An 18,547-nucleotide genomic window follows, 5' to 3' on the forward strand; every position below is an offset into this window, starting at 1 on the left:
CCTGAATTTTTGACCCAATTTTTTTTTAATATAAATTTATACTGTTAAATTCTTAATTCAATAATTAATTAGATTGAATAATTAAAATATATTATTATGTGTACAATTGATATTATTTGCCCTATTGAATAAGATATGTATTTAAACTTTAGATATACAGGGAATCAGTGATTCATATTCATCTCTTATCTTTCCTATCTAAACCCTAAGTAGAACTCTATTCAAACTAACTCTCCACTTCTCTCTCTTATCCTATACATACACGCGTCCAGATACATTCTCACCCTGTACATACATGCGTCCACATACATTAGAATTGAACCCCCCCCCCCCCCCAAATGTGGCACTTGTCCCCTATCTTTTATCATTATCAGTATCACTCTCCTTCCTCATTCCACCACTTCTACACTTATCCTCTCACCTTCTTACTGTCTTATTCTCTCTCATTATACATACCCACATAATCCGAAAATTGAACACCAGTATATTATTTCACTCCCAATTCTATTGTTGAGTCTAGAATAGAGAGAGAGAGAGAGAGAGAGAGAGAGAGAGAGAGAGTTGTGGCCATAGGTGTGTGCACACCGTGAGTTTCGTGGGCACACCGCTGCTGCGGGCCCTGTCGGAGTGCCGCCGGACGCTGCCCCGAGATTTCAAAACCACCATGGCTATCTACAGACTCCGTACAACACTTATCCGGACTTAGAATCGCGTTTGAGGTAGTTTTCCGGAAACCCGAAACCTTTATCTGCATTTTAACGGAGTTACTTAGATTTAAAGTTTATTGAAGATGATTACCTGCTGTTAAATTGTCAATTTATTTTTAGCCCTATTTATATTAAAATTTAGTCCGGTTGTGCTAGAATGATTAGTGTTATACCCTGTGAAAATTTATGATCGTTTAACAAGTGTTTGATTGTGAAATTATTATTGATGATGCATTATTGATTTGTATTGAGTGAACGTTTACGTGTTTAATAAATTATTGGGGTAGATAAATGTTTATGAAATATTCACAAGAATATTTTACTAGTAAAAAATTTATTTAGATTGTAAACAAGAAATATTTTAGATTATATATTAGTTAATCTTTAACTTTAATAAATATTAACTAGAATAGCCTCTCATAATTTTGTTGTTATAAAAATCTCATATTAATATTTAATATAGTTAGTAAATACTAAATTTTGCAATAAGTATTTTTTTTCAATAAAAAAAATTAGTTTGTAAAATCTATAAATAGTATGAGAGTTAAAGGAAATGTTTAAATAGTAGAAATGTTTTATAAAATTTCTAAATGAGAGAAATAGACTTAATTTTAAGTGTAGTAATTAATTATTTGACTGAATATTATTTTGTTACTCGCATGATAAACTCTATGACATGATTAATTTTATCGCCATGTTATGTGTTGTTAGTACTTTTAGTTGAAATGTTGAACCGTGTGATATTTTGTTGTGGCTGTAGATTGGACAAATAGGTTCCCTGGGTGGTTACGAGTAGTGACTCATGTAGACGATGTTAAGTAAATGGAAATTGATAGAGTGTTGGAAGTGTGATTGTGTGGATTGTGATTTGAGCCATGGTGATGGCAAGGGTAACCTATGGGGCCCTGTGTTGAAATGGGTTACCTGCGGGGCCCTGTGTTGTGACGCTAACGTATGATACGTCATGGAAAGTTTCTCTTCGAGGAAGAGAATGGGTCCCATGAGACGATTATAGTTAGTGAAACGTTAATGTATGATACGTCATGGAAAGTTTCTCTTTGAGGAAGAGAATGGGTTCCATGAGACGGTTATAGTTAGCGTGGGATAGTGGATGTCCGACCCTAATGTACGATACGTCATGGGATGACTCGATCCTCCTGTTATGGTCTTAAGTGAGAACATACTCGGTACATAACTTAGATGCGCTCACCTAGGACCCTGGTGCAGGACAAGCAAGAGGAAGGGTGGACCCATGAGACGATTGTAGTTAGTGGATGTGGGAGGAAAGGATCTCGCGGAGAGAATCCTTAGATTACATGTAAGATGATGGATAGTAAAGAAAAAGACGATGTGTTATTATTTTGTACCTTCGGTGTATTATGAATTATTATATTGTTGATCTGCATATTGTGGTATTGGGTTTTAGGATTTCTACTTAGTGAATTATCACTCAGGATACATTTGTGTCCTGGCAAATCGTTTGCTTCGGCGTTCAATTTGTCAGAGTGTGCAGGATTCCATAGTGGAGCAGTTGATACAGGTGGGACCCCTGGAATGGAGTCTGGGCTAACGTTGCTTGGAATTCGTGTCAAAACTAGAGTCGCTCTGGAGTTGTTTTTATTAAACAAATGTACATAGATTTTTGTATTATTTTGAAATTGTAATTTTTGTATAAGGATAAATAAGGGCCTAATAGTTTGCAAAATTCAGTGTATTTTAGGATTAATGTTCCCGAAATCCCTTGAGAAATCGGGGCGTTACATGTATAATCTCCGATCCTTCTTATTTCGTCATGATTTGAAACATTCAAATATGGCTGCCGCTAGCTTCTTCTTCTTTTTTTTCTGGCTAAACATGATTAGTCCTATTTTTCAGATTGGAGTTGTTGGACGATATTTTATTCATGAACATGAAATCATGATTTATAGGTCATGAAAACATGAACATCACCTATTTTGTGGAAACCCAATAAGTTGTCATGTTTAGAACATTATTTTAGAAATCATAATTTATAGGTCATGTTCGGCCAATAAGGTTTCCGCTTCAGATCAGAGTCCTATTTTTCGGATTGGAGTTTCTGGACGATATTCCATTCGTGAACATGAAATCATGATTCATAGGTCATGAAATTAAACATAAATGATTCAAAAATAAACATGGCCTATCTGAACAAACATGGCCTATTTGAATGATTGAAAAATAAATGATGATTATTGTTTTATTCATGGTTTATTTGAATAACCATGAAATTTGTTGGACTTAAATCAAGGTGTATTCATGAAAAAGATGATCGATTTTTTGGTATAAGATTTGGAAGTCATTTTTCATGAAATCATGAAAACGTTCTAAATATGTCATGTTCTACGAACAGGGCAACCTAAAAAACATGATTAGACATTCTCAATATGCCATATATGTTCTAAACCAAAAATGATCCCTAAAAAAATGATCAGATTAGTCTCACTAATTGCGTTATATATGGAATGCAATCATCCCAATATTCTTGCCCCCACTACAAATTTCAAAAACTTCCTTAATTATCGAAAATGCTCAATCAGTTACAAATGGGTCTAAAATCATGGACTCTCATTTTGGAATCCCCATCAAATCAGTTATATATGGAAATAAAATCATCATCCCCAAATTCAAAAAACTTTACGTGTATATATATATATAATAAGGGTAAATATGGTAAAGCACACACAAAGGGATGAAAACATAACTCCCAAAATTACTAGGGATGGAAACTTACATAGTGCCCCAAAAAAAGGATGATTAACTAAAAACTCCTTTTTTTTTAGAATAAAATATAATATTTTTAATGGGATATTTTTAATGTAGAGAGTCTGATGCAGTAGATATTTTAAAAATGGATAACTAAAGTAATAAAGTGACTTTTTAAAGTGTAAATTGGTCCAAAATGTAGAGATTCTGATGCGGATGCTCTAACAAGGTTGATATATAAAGTTATCTTTTGTTTATTTTTGCAAAATGATGTATTATTAAAATAATTTTTTAATCAAAGTTATTAAAAAAATGGTATGAAAAAATAAAATGTGACATAATATTTTCATTGTCAAGGTCGATAGAAAAAATATTTTTTCCAACTAAAAGTATAACGAAATTAATTTTTAACTACATAGAATAGCCTAATGTGTTATTCCTAAGTCATCAAGGGGCATCTTGGTAAGTCAATCCTCCTTATCTCATGTTCGTTTTGAATTCTCTTGACAAGGATTAACGGTTTAATTGACTGTGTTGCCCCCAAAGTAATTTACAAACCCACCCATACTTATAATTTGTAGTTAGGGGTGAGCAAAAAATCCGTCAAACCCCGAAACCAGTCCAAACCAATCCAAACCGGAAGGTTTGGTTTGGGTTTTTAGTAGTATGGTTTGGTCATGGTTTAAAGAAATTAGAAACCGCGTTATATGGTTTCGTTTGTGGATTTACGTTTACGGTTATGGTTCTAAACCGATCCGGACTGTATAATACATACATACATATATACATAAATTAATTTAGGGTGTACACGGTCCGGATTGGTACGGTTCTCTAGAAAACCAGTAACCGGACCATTTCAAATAGTTCTAGAAAATTGGGAACCAGAACCTAACCAATATATGCATGGAACCTAACCAGAACCAAACCGCAAGACCGGTTCGGTTTTGGTTCGGTTCCGGTTCTATCCAATAAGTATCAAACACTTATTTACAAAATATGAACTCATAAAATTACAGAAATAGAAAGATAATTTCGTGGAACAGGAAAGGAAGGAAGAAAATAAAAGCTTTCCTAATAAATGAAATTTTATCTCTAAATAAATTAAGTTTAGCAAGGAAAAGATTAACCTACCAAATTCGAGTATATATTTAATTACACACACATAAGTATATCTATATTTATCTTAGTTTTAAACGGTCCGGTTCGGTTCTAACCACGGTTCATTAATTGAGAACCAGTAACCGAACCAAAATTAACGGTTCTTATTTTTTTGGAACCATAACCTGACCATAGAACCACAGAACCGGACCAAATTAGACGGTTCGGTCCGGATCGGACCGGTTTTACGGTTCGGACGGTTTTCTTGAACACCCCTAAAATTAATTATGATTCACCTAATAAATATGGGAGCTTTTCGTCAACCATTTTCTTAATTTATTGATCCTATTAAATCCACTACAATATTTAATTTTCCTTCACCGCCAAAATAATGATATGAACCTTGATGTCGAGTGATATCACAAGTTGGTTTCTACCATGCTGCTACTATTGCTCTTTTGCTACCTCATTTCAATTCAATAGTTTTAGAAATTATTTTTAGTCTTTTATTTGGTTAAACTATCTTAAGATGTTTAATAGTTGGTATTTTTAGTTGGTTCATTTTAGTGACTTACCAGCATTTTATTTTCTTAGTTTAAGACTTGAGGCAATTTTTGGTATCCTACTCTTAATTAGTTGGTTGATATTAGTGTGTTTTAATAATTTGAATGGAATAGGTTTAAATATATGTATTTTTTTAATTTATCTTCATAATGTTAAGTACTTCAAATATTTTTTGAAGACAATAGTTTAGTTCAAAGCAAATCGTGGTTTAAAACTGAAATCGAACCGTATTTAAATGGTATGGATTGATTTGGTTTTATGCCTGTTGTGGGTTGGTTTGGTTCTCCAAATTCATAATCCGTAAGTATATTGGTTTGGTTCTTGGTTTAGTATGAAACCGAACTAATCCGAACCATGCTCACCCATATCTGTAGTATAATTTTTACCAACATAAATAATATCCATTTTCTTTTTATTTTGCTTCAACTATAAAATTCTCCAATCAAATATCATTTTTCCTCTATTGCTACCATCTATTAACAGAAAAAAACAAAAAAAACAACAATGAAAAAACAGTAAATGAAATTGGACCAAAGTACTTTTTTTCTCCTACTTGGCCACTATCAACTTTTAGTAAGTCTTCTTCTAATCTCAGCTGGTCATAATCAGCATAAACCAAAAAGCATAAGAAGTGTTAAATATAAAATGTCATTACCATAGCCATTAACCTAACAAGCATTACCATAAGTCATTATTAACAAGGTTGGTAGAAAACGTTCTTTATCGGTACCAAATAATGACTATAACTTAAGTTTTTTTATTTTATTTTTAACAAGGTTGATATATAAAGTTATCTTCTTCTTTTTTTTGCAAAATGATGTATTATTAAAATAATTTTTTAATCCAAGTTATTAAAAAAATGGTATGAAAAAATAAAATGTGACATAATATTTTCATTGTCAAGGTCGATAGAAAAAATATTTTTTCCAACTAAAAGTATAACGAAATTAAATTTTTAACTACATAGAATAGCCTAATGTGTTATTCCTAAGCCATCTAGGGGCAGCTTGGTAAGTTAACCTCTAGTTCGGAGCTCCTCTAAAATGTGTTTTGTCCCAAGCTTGAAGGATAACTAGTTCGGGGTGACTAATAGTCTCAGGATTAAAAACAACCATCCGGATACTCTATGAGGATCTCTCTATGAGGATCGTGTGAGAGTTTTCATCAAGACTGTCCATCTTGGCAATCAACGGTCCGGATGTGTTTGTATTTTTGACCATTAATTACTGAGATGGACGATTATAATCCCATAAAAATCATCACACGATCGGACGATCCTCACAGGAAAAAATCCTCATAAAAGATCCAAATTTGAGAATCATAGTTCAATTCCACCCCTAGTCCCCCAATCAAACAGGGGCTTCTTGTGTTTTAATCCCAACAAAAGAAGACAATCCAACATCAGGACCAGCTTCTTCACTTTTTCGGAGTCCTTCATGATTATGTAAATATTTTACGTTATTGCAAAATGCTAGGATATTCGTTATTATTATTTAAAAAAAAAAAAAAAAAACCTATGCTATGAAAAGCCCGTTGAAAGCCTGGGTAGCCATGGGGCCTCGAAGTGCCAACCAGGGGGTAATTTATTTATGGTTCCTTTGGTCTGTGGGTAATTTATGGCCAAATCCTAGTACTAATTTTGGGCTAACCTAAACCCAACACAGTAGAAGTTTAAGTTTGGCCCACTCTAGAAAGATAGCCGTTAGAGCAGGGAGCGGCAGATATATAATAATAAAAACCCTCACTTGTGTTGAAACCCTAGGCTTCTCTCCCTATTTAATCAGCAACAAAAAAAACTAGCCGTTGTGGCTTCCTTGGTGTTCGAAGCAAGAGCGCCTGAATCTTAATGCCCACCTGACAGTTTTCATGTCTCCCAATACCCAAAAGATTCCTTCCTTTTATCCACCCCGCTCTCTCTCTGATCACGTGCCCCACGACAGGACCCCCACCTCTCTACAGCACCTGCCACTACAAAAACCTCGTCAAAATATTTTCACTTTCCCTGTTTTAACTCTGTTCATATGAGCACTTCACAAACCCACAAATTCCTTCTTCTCTTTCAACTCTTTGGTTGATCTCTCTCTACATTCCACTAGAGTTCCTTACCTATGGAGTGTCAAAATGGATTTTCCAAATACCCATTTCGAAACCCTGCAAAAACAGAGCCCAACCGGTGTCGAATTTCGAACAAAAACAAGAACAGGAAGTGGAAAAACCCTCAATCCACATTCTTGATCCTACTTCACCTACTGGTTTTGATTGTCCGACCCATCTCGACCCAATCCGATTGGGACGGCGTAGTCGTCACCCAATCCGATTACCAGTCCCTCCAAGCTTTCAAACACGAATTGGTCGACACGAGAGGCTTCTTGAAGAGCTGGAACGACAGCGGGTACGGAGCTTGCTCGGGCGGCTGGGTGGGAATCAAGTGTGCAAAGGGTCAGGTGATAGTGATCCAGCTCCCATGGAAAGGGTTAGGCGGCCAAATCTCCGAAAAAATCGGACAGCTCCAGGCTCTCAGAAAGCTCAGTCTCCATGACAACATGATTGGGGGTCCCATCCCTACAGCTTTGGGGTTTCTTCCCAACCTCAGGGGAGTTCAGCTCTTCAACAATCGGATTTCGGGTACTATCCCTCCTTCACTGGGGTCATGTCCCCTGCTTCAAAACCTTGATTTTAGTAACAACTTACTCACTGGTTCAATCCCCTATGGCCTTGCGAATTCCACAAAGCTTTTAAGCCTTAATCTTAGCTTCAATTCATTATCTGGGTCAATCCCAACTAGTCTCACTCAATCACCTTCTCTGATGTCCCTTTCTCTTCAGTACAACAACCTCTCTGGCTCAGTACCAGATACTTGGGGTGGGAATGGAACAAACAAGAATGGTGTTTCTCCACTTGAGTCTTTGACACTTGATCATAACTTCTTTTCTGGAGGAATTCCTCCTTCTTTAGGGAAGTTAGTTGAGCTCCAAGAGCTTTCCCTTGGTTCCAACCAATTCAATGGAACAATCCCAGATGGAATTAGCAGCCTCTCTACGCTTAAAAGTCTAGACCTTTCTAGTAACGCTATAAGTGGAAGCATACCTTTGAGTCTCTCCGATTTATCCTCACTCACTGTCCTCATCTTGAGGGAAAACCGACTCACCGATCAAATTCCGGCCACCATTGGGAACATTTCAACCCTCACTCAACTTGATTTAGCTTATAATAATCTAAGTGGGGAAATCCCTGCTTCTCTTGGTGATCTCCCACATCTTGTTTTATTCAATGTTTCGTATAACAACTTATCTGGTCCTGTTCCAATTACTCTGTCTCAAAAGTTCAATTCAAGCTCCTTTGTGGGTAATCTTCAGCTATGTGGGTATAGTGGTTCTAACCCATGCCCTTCTCTATCTCCTCCTCCATCTACCACTTCTCCCTCTTCGGAAAACCCCAAGAATCGAAAACTAAGTACCAAAGACATTATCCTCATAGCAGCTGGGGCCCTGCTCATAGTTCTACTGTTACTATGTTGCATTTTGATCTGTTGCTTGCTCAGGAAAAGAGCTGAGGAAAAAGAAAGGGCTGGACCGGCCGCCAGCAGAGCAAGGGCGGAGAAGGGTAGTGCTCCAGCTGCAGGTGGTGAAGCGGAGGCCAGTGGGGAGGGCGGCGGAAAGCTTGTCCATTTCGATGGGCCTACCACTTTTACAGCCGACGATCTTCTGTGTGCAACTGCAGAGATAATGGGGAAGAGCACATATGGGACTGTTTACAAGGCCACATTGGAAGATGGAAGCCAAGTTGCAGTGAAGAGATTGAGAGAGAAGATTACAAAAGCTCAGAGGGAGTTCGAAACTGAGGTTAATCTGCTTGGTAAAGTCCGGCATCCAAATCTTTTGGCCTTGAGGGCTTATTATTTGGGTCCAAAAGGAGAGAAACTTCTTGTTTTCGACTACATGGCTAAGGGGAGTCTTGCATCTTTCCTCCATGGTGAGCATACTTTCAACTTCATGGGTTATTCATGTTTTTGCTTCATTTCTAAGCTTATATTGATGTAAATTTGACTTACTTTGCCACCTCAAACTATCACACTAAATACTAGAGCAAACAATATGTATAGTTGAATGGATAGTTAAAGGAGTAAAGTTTCCTAGCTTTTGATTTGTGTAATAGGAGTTGTTTTTTCGTTTAAACATGGTATGTTGTTAGACGACTGAGAGTTGAAAAATATGAAGTGCATAATTCACATGCACAATAAGTTTTTTGCGGTTACTTTAGGCTCCCGAAAATTTACAAACTTTAGGGACACCTCCTACTTGGTACCTTCGTAATAGTCCAATAACAAAGAGTCCCATCTATAAACTTCGCTTTAGGTTCCCAGAGAGTTTAAGGCAGGCCCTGAAGTTGGTAAAAGGGTAGGAAACAAGTCTTGCACTTTAGTTGAGTTTTCCTAGTCAAAACTCTTACAATGGGGTATCTAGTAAAATGAGATGAAATTCTTCATATTGAGTTTAATATTTTGATCTACTCTGATGTAGCTCGCGGCCCTGACACGCCTGTCAATTGGCAAACAAGGATGAAGATTGCGCAAGGGACTGCCCGAGGGCTTCTTTATCTTCACACCCAAGTGAACATAATCCATGGAAACCTCACCTCAAGCAACGTCCTTCTTGATGATCACACGAACGTGAAAATTGCAGATTATGGGCTTTCACGACTAATGACACCTGCGGCCAATTCCAACGTGATAGCCACCGCAGGTGCACTGGGATACCGTGCACCCGAGCTCTCCAAGCTCAAGAAAGCTAACACCAAGACTGATGTATACAGCCTTGGTGTCATAATTTTGGAACTTTTGACAGGGAAATCCCCTGGTGAGGCGATGAACGGTGTGGATTTGCCGCAGTGGGTTGCCTCTATAGTGAAAGAGGAGTGGACTAATGAGGTGTTTGATTTGGAGTTGATGAGGGATGCTTCTACAATTGGTGATGAGTTGTTGAATACTTTGAAACTGGCTTTGCATTGTGTTGATCCCTCACCGTCGGCGCGGCCGGACGTTCAGCAGGTGCTCCAGCAACTGGACGAGATTAGGCCGGAAATTGCCACGAGTCCCGGCGATGATGGCGGTACAGCGCCTTCCACAAGTGAGTGAGATTGGAGTATTAGGAATTTGGTGGTAGTATTTTTAGGTGCTAGGAGGAGAGATTACTCCCCTTATTCTTTCATTCTTGAATTTTTGATATTGAGTGTTGTGTTGTTCTCGTTTAGTGCCCGTAAATGAGTAACTTGTTTCTTTTTTCCTTATAGATGTTTTCAGTTTGTATTAGAGAACAGTCTTGGAATCTAATTGATTGATGGTTAACTCTTTCTTGACGACCCCTTCTACAAAAGCCCAATTCCATGCAAAAAAGAAAGGTCACAAACAAATGACTGTTGTATTCGGACAATATGTTTTTGGAAGTAACTATGTACTTTTTTTTTTGTCAAATGATTATATTGTTAGATGTTAGAGAGGGGGGAAACGGGGAGGGTTTGAACCTAGCCCAAATGCATATGAGTACAAAGGAGGCACTAACCGCACTCTACTCACCACTGCATGCCTAGAAAAGAGGATGTAGAAAGATGGCAAAAGAGCTTCTTCTTGATTCGTGAAAGATGCATATTTTGTTAAATGCCCGTTATATAATGTTGGATATCTAAGGCAAATGTTATCGTTTGGACGAAAATACCATTCGTTGGTTACATACAAACGTAACCCTCTACCTCTCCTCATCCCCATCCTCTCTCTCTCTCTCTCTCTCTCTCTCTCTCTCTCTCTCTCTCTCTCTCTCTCTCTCTCTCTCTCTCTCTCTCTCTCTCTCTCTCTCTCTCTCTCTCAACAAACCATAATACTCCGTACATCTTTTCATCTTCAATTCGTCCATGGGCGGTTTGAATTAGCAAAACTTGGGTTAACAGTTTTTGATCATGAAGAACATAGGTTTTAAGAGAGAGAGACCCTCAAAATCTCAAAATCTTGCTTCATAACTCTAGTACCTATCAGCGGCTTCCACATCCTTTGTAATTGAGGTTTGAGTTGGGTTTGAAGGTTAAAAGTGGGAATTAGAATTGGGATGATGGATTTGAAACATGGATTTTGAATTGGTTAATTATCATAATAGATGAGGGGGTTAGTGTGAGTAATTTTTAAGGGGTGGAACCATCATTCGATTAATAGATTTTTTCCTTTCAAGTTGATGAAGGGGTCTGTTTGAGTGATTTTAAACATTAGAGAGTATCTGTGAAAAATAGGTATAAATGAGGAAGTCTCCGTGTAATTTCACCTTATAGAAAATTTGATAACATTTTCAATGCTGTGCTTAATGGCACTCTCGGAAAATATCGGTGACAAACTAACCACTCTATCACGTTTCACACATCCAAATGTCTTCCTGACATTGGCTTTTCAAATTTTAAGCCAACAAGATAAGCTCCGCCCACTTTGAAACCAGTCTCTATGGAACTTTGTTTTTACTTTAATTGGACTTCTTGCTAGAGGATGGTGAGATTAGGCCCCATAATTAATTGAGGTGATCGTAAGCTGGTCCGAACACTTGATACCTTGTTTGTTTTACTTTTTGAAAAATATTTTTCAAAAGATTCTCCCTACTTCTAATCATTTCTCTCTCTCTCTCACACACAATTTATTACCCCTACTACTCTCGTAAATTTTTTTTCAAAAATCAATCCAAACAAAGCATGAGTTACTAAAAAAAAAAAATCAAGCTCCACTCGGTACCGAATTACAATGATGAAAAATAGAGCAACACCTAATGTCCAATTAATCAATCCTCCTATCGCGATAACAGAAGTGAGAAAAGGCATAGAACACAAGTTAAAACAAAATACATCTTTAAAAAAACACAAAACACATCTTTAAAAAAACACAAAACACATCTTCAAAACTAATGCACATCTTCAACTAACACCATAAGGTGGTGTTCCGGTTTCTTTCTAAACATTTTTTTCAAAAAGAAGGTAATTTCAAACTCAAATATAATGAAAATAAAAAATAATTTTTTGATTTTTTTGCACCGTTTAAATTAAAAGATCTCAATGAGATCTATAAAACAAGATCTATATTGATAGAAAAATTATTTGCATAAACACATAATTTTTGAGCTTGAAATTATCTTACCTTATTTTTTAAAAAGAGAGTTTAATATGTAGCTGTTAACCCCATTTCTTATCTTAGTAAAAAACAATGAACATGGGCCAGGCAAGACTAAAATGGGAACAAGCAATGAACTCTTAAAAATGTGACTTTTAAGTCCATAATTTGGTCCAAATTTAGAGATCGAGGGAATGTGGATGCTCCAAGACTAGTCTTTTTTTGAGAATGTGTCATCTGAGGACGAGATTGAATTTTGTAAGCTGGCGGGGAGATGAATCAGTTTCCAGGGTTCTATTTTTGGTCCAAATAAAATAATCAAATTTCTTCACTTCTTTTTTTCTCCCAGAGAAAGGATAATTTGGTTGAAATGCATTCGATGGGTTTGGGAGTATAAATTAAGGATAAAAACATCTACAAATATTTTAAATTCGAAGTTTCATCCACTCAAACATACTCAAAATCGACAAGATCGTCCTTAACCCATGCATTTTGTTTTCAACACCCGTTATAGAAAAGTTAATTCAATCCAAGTAGAGTAATCCTATGAACATAATTTTAAAACTGTAGGGAGGTATTTCCGAACAGGTTCAAAACGAGCCCGAGCACGGTCAAAAAAAAGGTCAACGCCCCTATGGACCAGTGATATGAGAAGTCAATGGTCCAGAGAGGTTGTACGATTCTCGGTGCTATAACACGAGACGTTATTGGACCAAATACAAGGAAAATGACATGAGATGCCACTGTTCAAGAAACTTGTTCGGCAAGAGAGAGCCGAACAGGAGGAGAGCTCCTTAGAAAGGATATGGTCCAAATTGTTTCCTTAGGACCAGTTACATGTGAAGTAACTGGTCCAGGCCGTCTGTTCGGCCATGAGATGGCCGAACAAAGAGAGAAGTCCTATTAGAGGGAACATTCTAGAAGGGTCCAGAATCACTGGTATTCCGTTAAGGGATGAGATCCCAAGAATATAGGATCTAAGAAAGATACCCAACGAGTATGGGATGTTCGGCTTGATATGGAAAAAATCCTACAAGGATTAAGGAAATAAACTGATAAGGGAACGAGAATCCAAGAGATCCTAGTTTTCCTATACGAGGTAGGAAACCTAGGGCAATATGGATACTTGGGCAGCAAGCATCCATAAATCTATAAATAAGAGGTAAATCTAGAGGAAAAAGGTACGCAATACATTGTATTATTCGATATTCACCTACTGATAATTAGGGTTTTCTTTAGTACGAAATACTAACAAAGGCATCGGAGGGCCTTTACCACGAGAGGCAAATGTGCACTCACTCTTTGTCTATTTTGCAGGATAAAGAGTTTCGTTGACAAACTAGGGTTCCGGTCAAGAGGCACGTGAAGCCGCTGCATTCTAGTGCTGTTCAGAGCACTACTTGAATTTGTCCACCTACAAAAACACAATGACTGTTGGATGACTGTGAGCTCACATACATCAAACATCCCCGAATCTTGACATCTAACGCGCCCAGAATTACAATTTTATTTAAAGTTATGTTTGTGACTTATTGATCGCAAAATACGGAGTACTATTTTTTATCTTCTACAAATCCTAAATCGAGGAGCAAACAAAGATAGAGAAAGATTGAAAATGGGACACAATCCATAGTTAGTACACAATGTCATGCATTGCAAATACGCAATGTTTTACCATATATGGAGAAAAATTCTTCTCCATTCCAGTATTAAAAGTCATCCATTCCAGTATTAAAAGTCATCCATTGTTTCTTCCTCAGCCTATAAATTTTTCAATCTGATATGGACATGCCAAAAGAAAAAATTGGAAAACAGAGCTATTCGGTATGCCTCTTGTACCTCTTACTGCAACTGTGGCCGTTGCGGCCGCGTTCGACTAGATCTTTAGAAAGTGTTACACAATGCCATGCATATCCGCAATGGTTTGCTATATGGAGAAAAATTCCTCTGAATTAGAATAATCCATTTTTTCTTCTTCAGCCAATACGTTTCCCAATCTGCTCTAGAACAAAAGAAAAAATTGGAAAACAAACCTATTGGATATGCCTCCTATACCTAAAGAAAAAATTGGAAAACAAACCTATTGGGTATGCCTCCTATACCTCCTCTGGAGTTTGACCCTTAACTTGCGAGTGTGTTCTTTGTCATGATCGTTGATTTCCGGATAATTTCTCCAAAGAACAAGAAAGAAGGCAAATACATCCACACCGATGGGCACAGAGAAACCACATTTCTTTTTCTTGATTTGCTCAAAACTCTGGTGCAATGCAAACTCCACAAACATAATCGGCACACCCAAGTCGATGGTTGGTGTTATCAGGCGTGAAATGATGAGAAAGTAACACGACAGACCTAATATAATCGGGATTGCCCAAACATCCGTAAATCCATACGCTTTCTTTGGACGTTTCTAGATTTTCTTGTGGCTTTGCGACCCGGTAAAGGACGAATGCGGCTTCTAAGATGATTACGTGTCACAATCTTGACCCGCCCCTTGAGGTCTTACTCATGACAAATGCCAGTGATTTCTCACTAAAGCCAAATCACAAATCAAATATCACCTAAACAAATGTGGGATGTGATAATCAAAAGGGGACTAAAACATAACAGTGGAAGCAAAAGTCAATTTTTTATTGATAACAAACCAAAGCATTACACAGGTTTTACAAACCAAAAAGGTAAACCTCTCAAAGCTGTGCTTACCTACAAATTTGAAAGCTAAACACAAACCATATACAAAGTTAAGTGTTCACAAAGCATAACTTTCTTTCTACAAGTTTCCAACTATACAACACATCCCAAAAGTAAACACCCCGCCACACTACGCATCGCTTCCTGAAATGTGGAAAAGAAAATACATAAGTCAAAGCCCGTGTGAATGATTAATACCTAACTCACATGCCTTCCATGGACAATGCAAAATAATTTGATAGAATTTCAAAACAAAGAACTCAAATCCATAAGCCAAATATAATGCACATTCCACTATTCAAAATTCAATAGCTACTAGGCGTCCCCGGTAGTGGATAAGCCAGATGTCTATGCATTATCCCAAAACACACGCAAACCTCAAACACCCTTGCTAGCCATTAAGCTGTCCCCTAGAAAGAACCGGACGTTGGGAATGCCATTAAATAGATTCACAAATATTTCACAAATAGGTCCACCTTCCATTGTTATTCCATGGAGTACACATTTATAAAACTTGTTCAAATAAGCTTGTTAAGGGAAACAAGTTCAAAATCATATGTTTAGGTATTAAATCACTCACCTCGGCTCTATGAACCACCCTTCCTATAACAATTAGGTAATGGAGACACAATTAGAAACTGTTAAACATGCATAAATATAACTTAAATGATGTCCTAAACACATTTGAGAACAATTAAAGAAGTTAGATAACTAGCCTAGTGAGAACAATTGCAGCTTTAACTTCAACTTAAAATCTGACTTTGCACAGGAATAACTAAGACACAATCTTCATACATTTTTTTAGGTCTATGAGTCTAGTTTCAAAATCAGAAAACGGTTTGCTAATTCTTCGCTCGAGCTCAAAATTATAGCCGTTTCCCCAACAAGTGTCTGTGCAGTCAGCACAGTCCAAAACTGCGCGCTGTGAGGTTACGAATTTCTACAGAATTTAATACTTCGAATCTGATCCCAAAATTTTTTTCATATACAAAGGACTCATAGAGGAACTCTCAATAAAAATCTCATAATTTTTGGAGTTTAGGAACTGCCTCAACAAAAATCCTCAAAATCAGGTCAGATACAATGTTTTCAAATCTGCAGATTTCTAAACCAAGTAATTCATGTTCTAAGCAACCTAAACTACACAAATTCAAGACATTCAAGAGAGAATTCATTCTACTCCAGTTCAAAACCCAACTTCTAATCCAATTAAACTTGAAATCAATCAACTAGGGCATGGAATTTAGCATACAAGCATAGAATCAAGTAAGAGATGTAAGAATTACCAAATTAAGAACTTCAATCAAGCCAAATAAGATTCCCCCTAATTTTCCCCTTCTTTCTTCTTCCAACCGTCTCTCTCTCTCTCTCAAAACGGTGGTAGATAGGAACAAAAGAGAAGTACGTAGAAACTCTTTGCTAGACTAATAGAAAAATGTTATTGAGTGTGTGTCATATGCCAACTTATGTTCCAAATGTATTAAGCATGTAAGACAAGTATTTAACTCAACCAATTAGCCCAAGCATAACACATAATTAACTTTAAGCACTATTAAAGACTAGGGGTATTACATTACGACCTCCAAAAATGATTTGTACACCAACTCGTTTACCATTCTTCGAATCTTGATTGATCCGTTCTAAGTAGCACAAAAAGAAGATTGTATGAATTATATAGAAGAGTCCCGAATAACCCAACTATTGTACTTCTTCGGCTTCTAATCATAAAACTCCTCATATAATATCATCAAGATATTATATTATATCCACCCACAAACAAATATATCCACCCACAAACAAATATAGTAAGGATGAGGGAGAGAGGTGGTATTATTATATCCACCCTCATATCCATCCTTTTAATTACAAAATTGCCACCGTTCTCCTTGAATCCTATATCCATCCCAAAACAAACCAACCAAACATATACATAGCTGTTCTTCTATGAATCACTCAAACAAACCATATATATCATATTTTTCTTATATATATACACACACATACACGCCCTTTTATCGTAGGGAATTGATTTTTGCACTCCACTTTTTTGTCTTTTTCCTATTTAAAATTACCAAATTGTCTTTTAAGTGGATGAACACTAACAAAATAAAGGATAATTTGATAATTTCACATAGGATGAAGAAAAAAAATGGAGTGCTAATGGCTAAATGTGGAATGCCAAAATCACTTTCCTTTATCATATCTTCCTCCATATTTATATCTCAAAAACTAATCCGGTCACCTGTAGGGAATGAACTGTCCAGATTGCAAGCCTTAAACTCTCTTGAAGTCTTACTTTGTTTCTCTTTGCAAAATGCTCAGCTTTATTAGTACAGGTGATTTCTATAGAATTTTTTCTTCTGTCTTTTATTCTATGATGATAGGATATGAACTGCTATAGTTTGTTTTTAGTGTAAGAAGCCAGAGCAGGCTGTTAACACATAACTCTTCATAGCTCTAGAATTCTCCATATATAATAGACTAGAGAATTCTAAAAACGTTTGAAAGGTTTGAGAATGTTTTAGATTACCCACAACAGCAGAGAATTCTTACTCCATGTCAATTTATTTGCCCATATTTTGGGATAAATTTATTTGTATACTCTATTTCCTTTTTTCCCGAAGTGGTGGTGGTGGTTTATAACCTATATTTCATAGAAGAACTTAAGACTTAAGTATTGGAGTAATTAGTACTGTCACTTAGATTATAATTTACCATGTCTTTATATTTAAACAAGCAATTAGATACATGAAATATATATTCATCGAAATTAGAGAAAGAAAGAAAGTTTACGTAAGTCGTAAAAATAAGTGCATGTAGAGCTATAAACATTGAGATACTTAATTAGGTGATAGACTACGTCCACCCACGTCAAGCGATCAATTCTTGTCCACCGCTCATCCTTAACTTTCTAACATATACTGTACTGATATCTAGTCTTTACTGAAAGGGAAAAAAAAAAAACTCAAACTTGCTCATATCCTTTGCGTGATTCACTAATTTAGATAAATAAAAACAATTGAACGGCACTGAGATTTAGATAGTTTGTGAACCCCCAAATTGTTCTAGGTTTAGGACATAGTACTTAGGCCCCGTTCCGGAACGCAAAATAAGTATTTATTTTTTAAAAAGGCAATTTCAAGCTAAAAAATGATGAGTTTATTGAAATATAAAAATATGCATTATGGATCTTGTTTGAAAGATCTCATTGAGATCTTTAATACGGTGCAAAAAAGAATTGAAAAATTATTTTTCATTTACATTATTTTTAAGTTTGAAAATGTGAAATAAGTACTTATTTTTTAAGAAAGTGTTCTGGAACGGGCTCTTACTATAGCTAGAACCTAGAGGAGTACTGTGCACACTGATAAGAAGCCACTCAATCTAGTTTGCATGTTTTGAAAAAATAAATTAGAATATAAAGATTATTTTTTGTGACACTCCTCTCTCACAAGGATGAGATCTACACATGTGTGCATTGCGTGTATCCCGCCCCACGGGGGAGGAGGACTAAAATTAAATAATCTTTGTATTGAAATTTTCTCGCATTTTTTAGCGCATTCAGGGAGCAACGTTTAGAGTGGGCTTCTTGAATAAGCTTCTTAATATTCTAGAGACGAACCTTTCTAAA

At 36.5% G+C, this 18,547-nt stretch overlaps 1 protein-coding gene across 1 annotated transcript; it reads left to right on the plus strand.

Moving 5' to 3' along the window:
• Window positions 1–6,973: 6,973 nt before the first annotated feature.
• On the plus strand, window positions 6,974–10,465 carry LOC131320609 (probable leucine-rich repeat receptor-like protein kinase IMK3). The gene is made up of 2 exons (XM_058351353.1): window positions 6,974–9,065; window positions 9,614–10,465. The coding sequence occupies exons 1-2, from the start codon at window positions 7,202–7,204 to the stop codon at window positions 10,225–10,227; spliced, it is 2,478 nt and encodes an 825-aa protein (XP_058207336.1). The 5' UTR covers window positions 6,974–7,201; the 3' UTR covers window positions 10,228–10,465.
• The last annotated feature ends 8,082 nt before the right edge of the window (window positions 10,466–18,547 follow it).

Source organism: Rhododendron vialii, chromosome 3a, assembly GCF_030253575.1.
Source record: "Rhododendron vialii isolate Sample 1 chromosome 3a, ASM3025357v1".
Lineage (NCBI taxonomy): Eukaryota > Viridiplantae > Streptophyta > Magnoliopsida > Ericales > Ericaceae > Rhododendron > Rhododendron vialii.

What these genes read in the sequence shown, in the direction of transcription:
- LOC131320609 (XM_058351353.1), top strand. Translation starts at nt 7,202, where the DNA reads ATGGAGTGTCAAAATGGATTTTCCAAATACCCATTTCGAAACCCTGCA. An exon ending in TCTTGCATCTTTCCTCCATG is followed by an intron (nt 9,066 to 9,613) that starts GTGAGCATACTT and finishes ACTCTGATGTAG; the next exon opens with CTCGCGGCCCTGACACGCCT.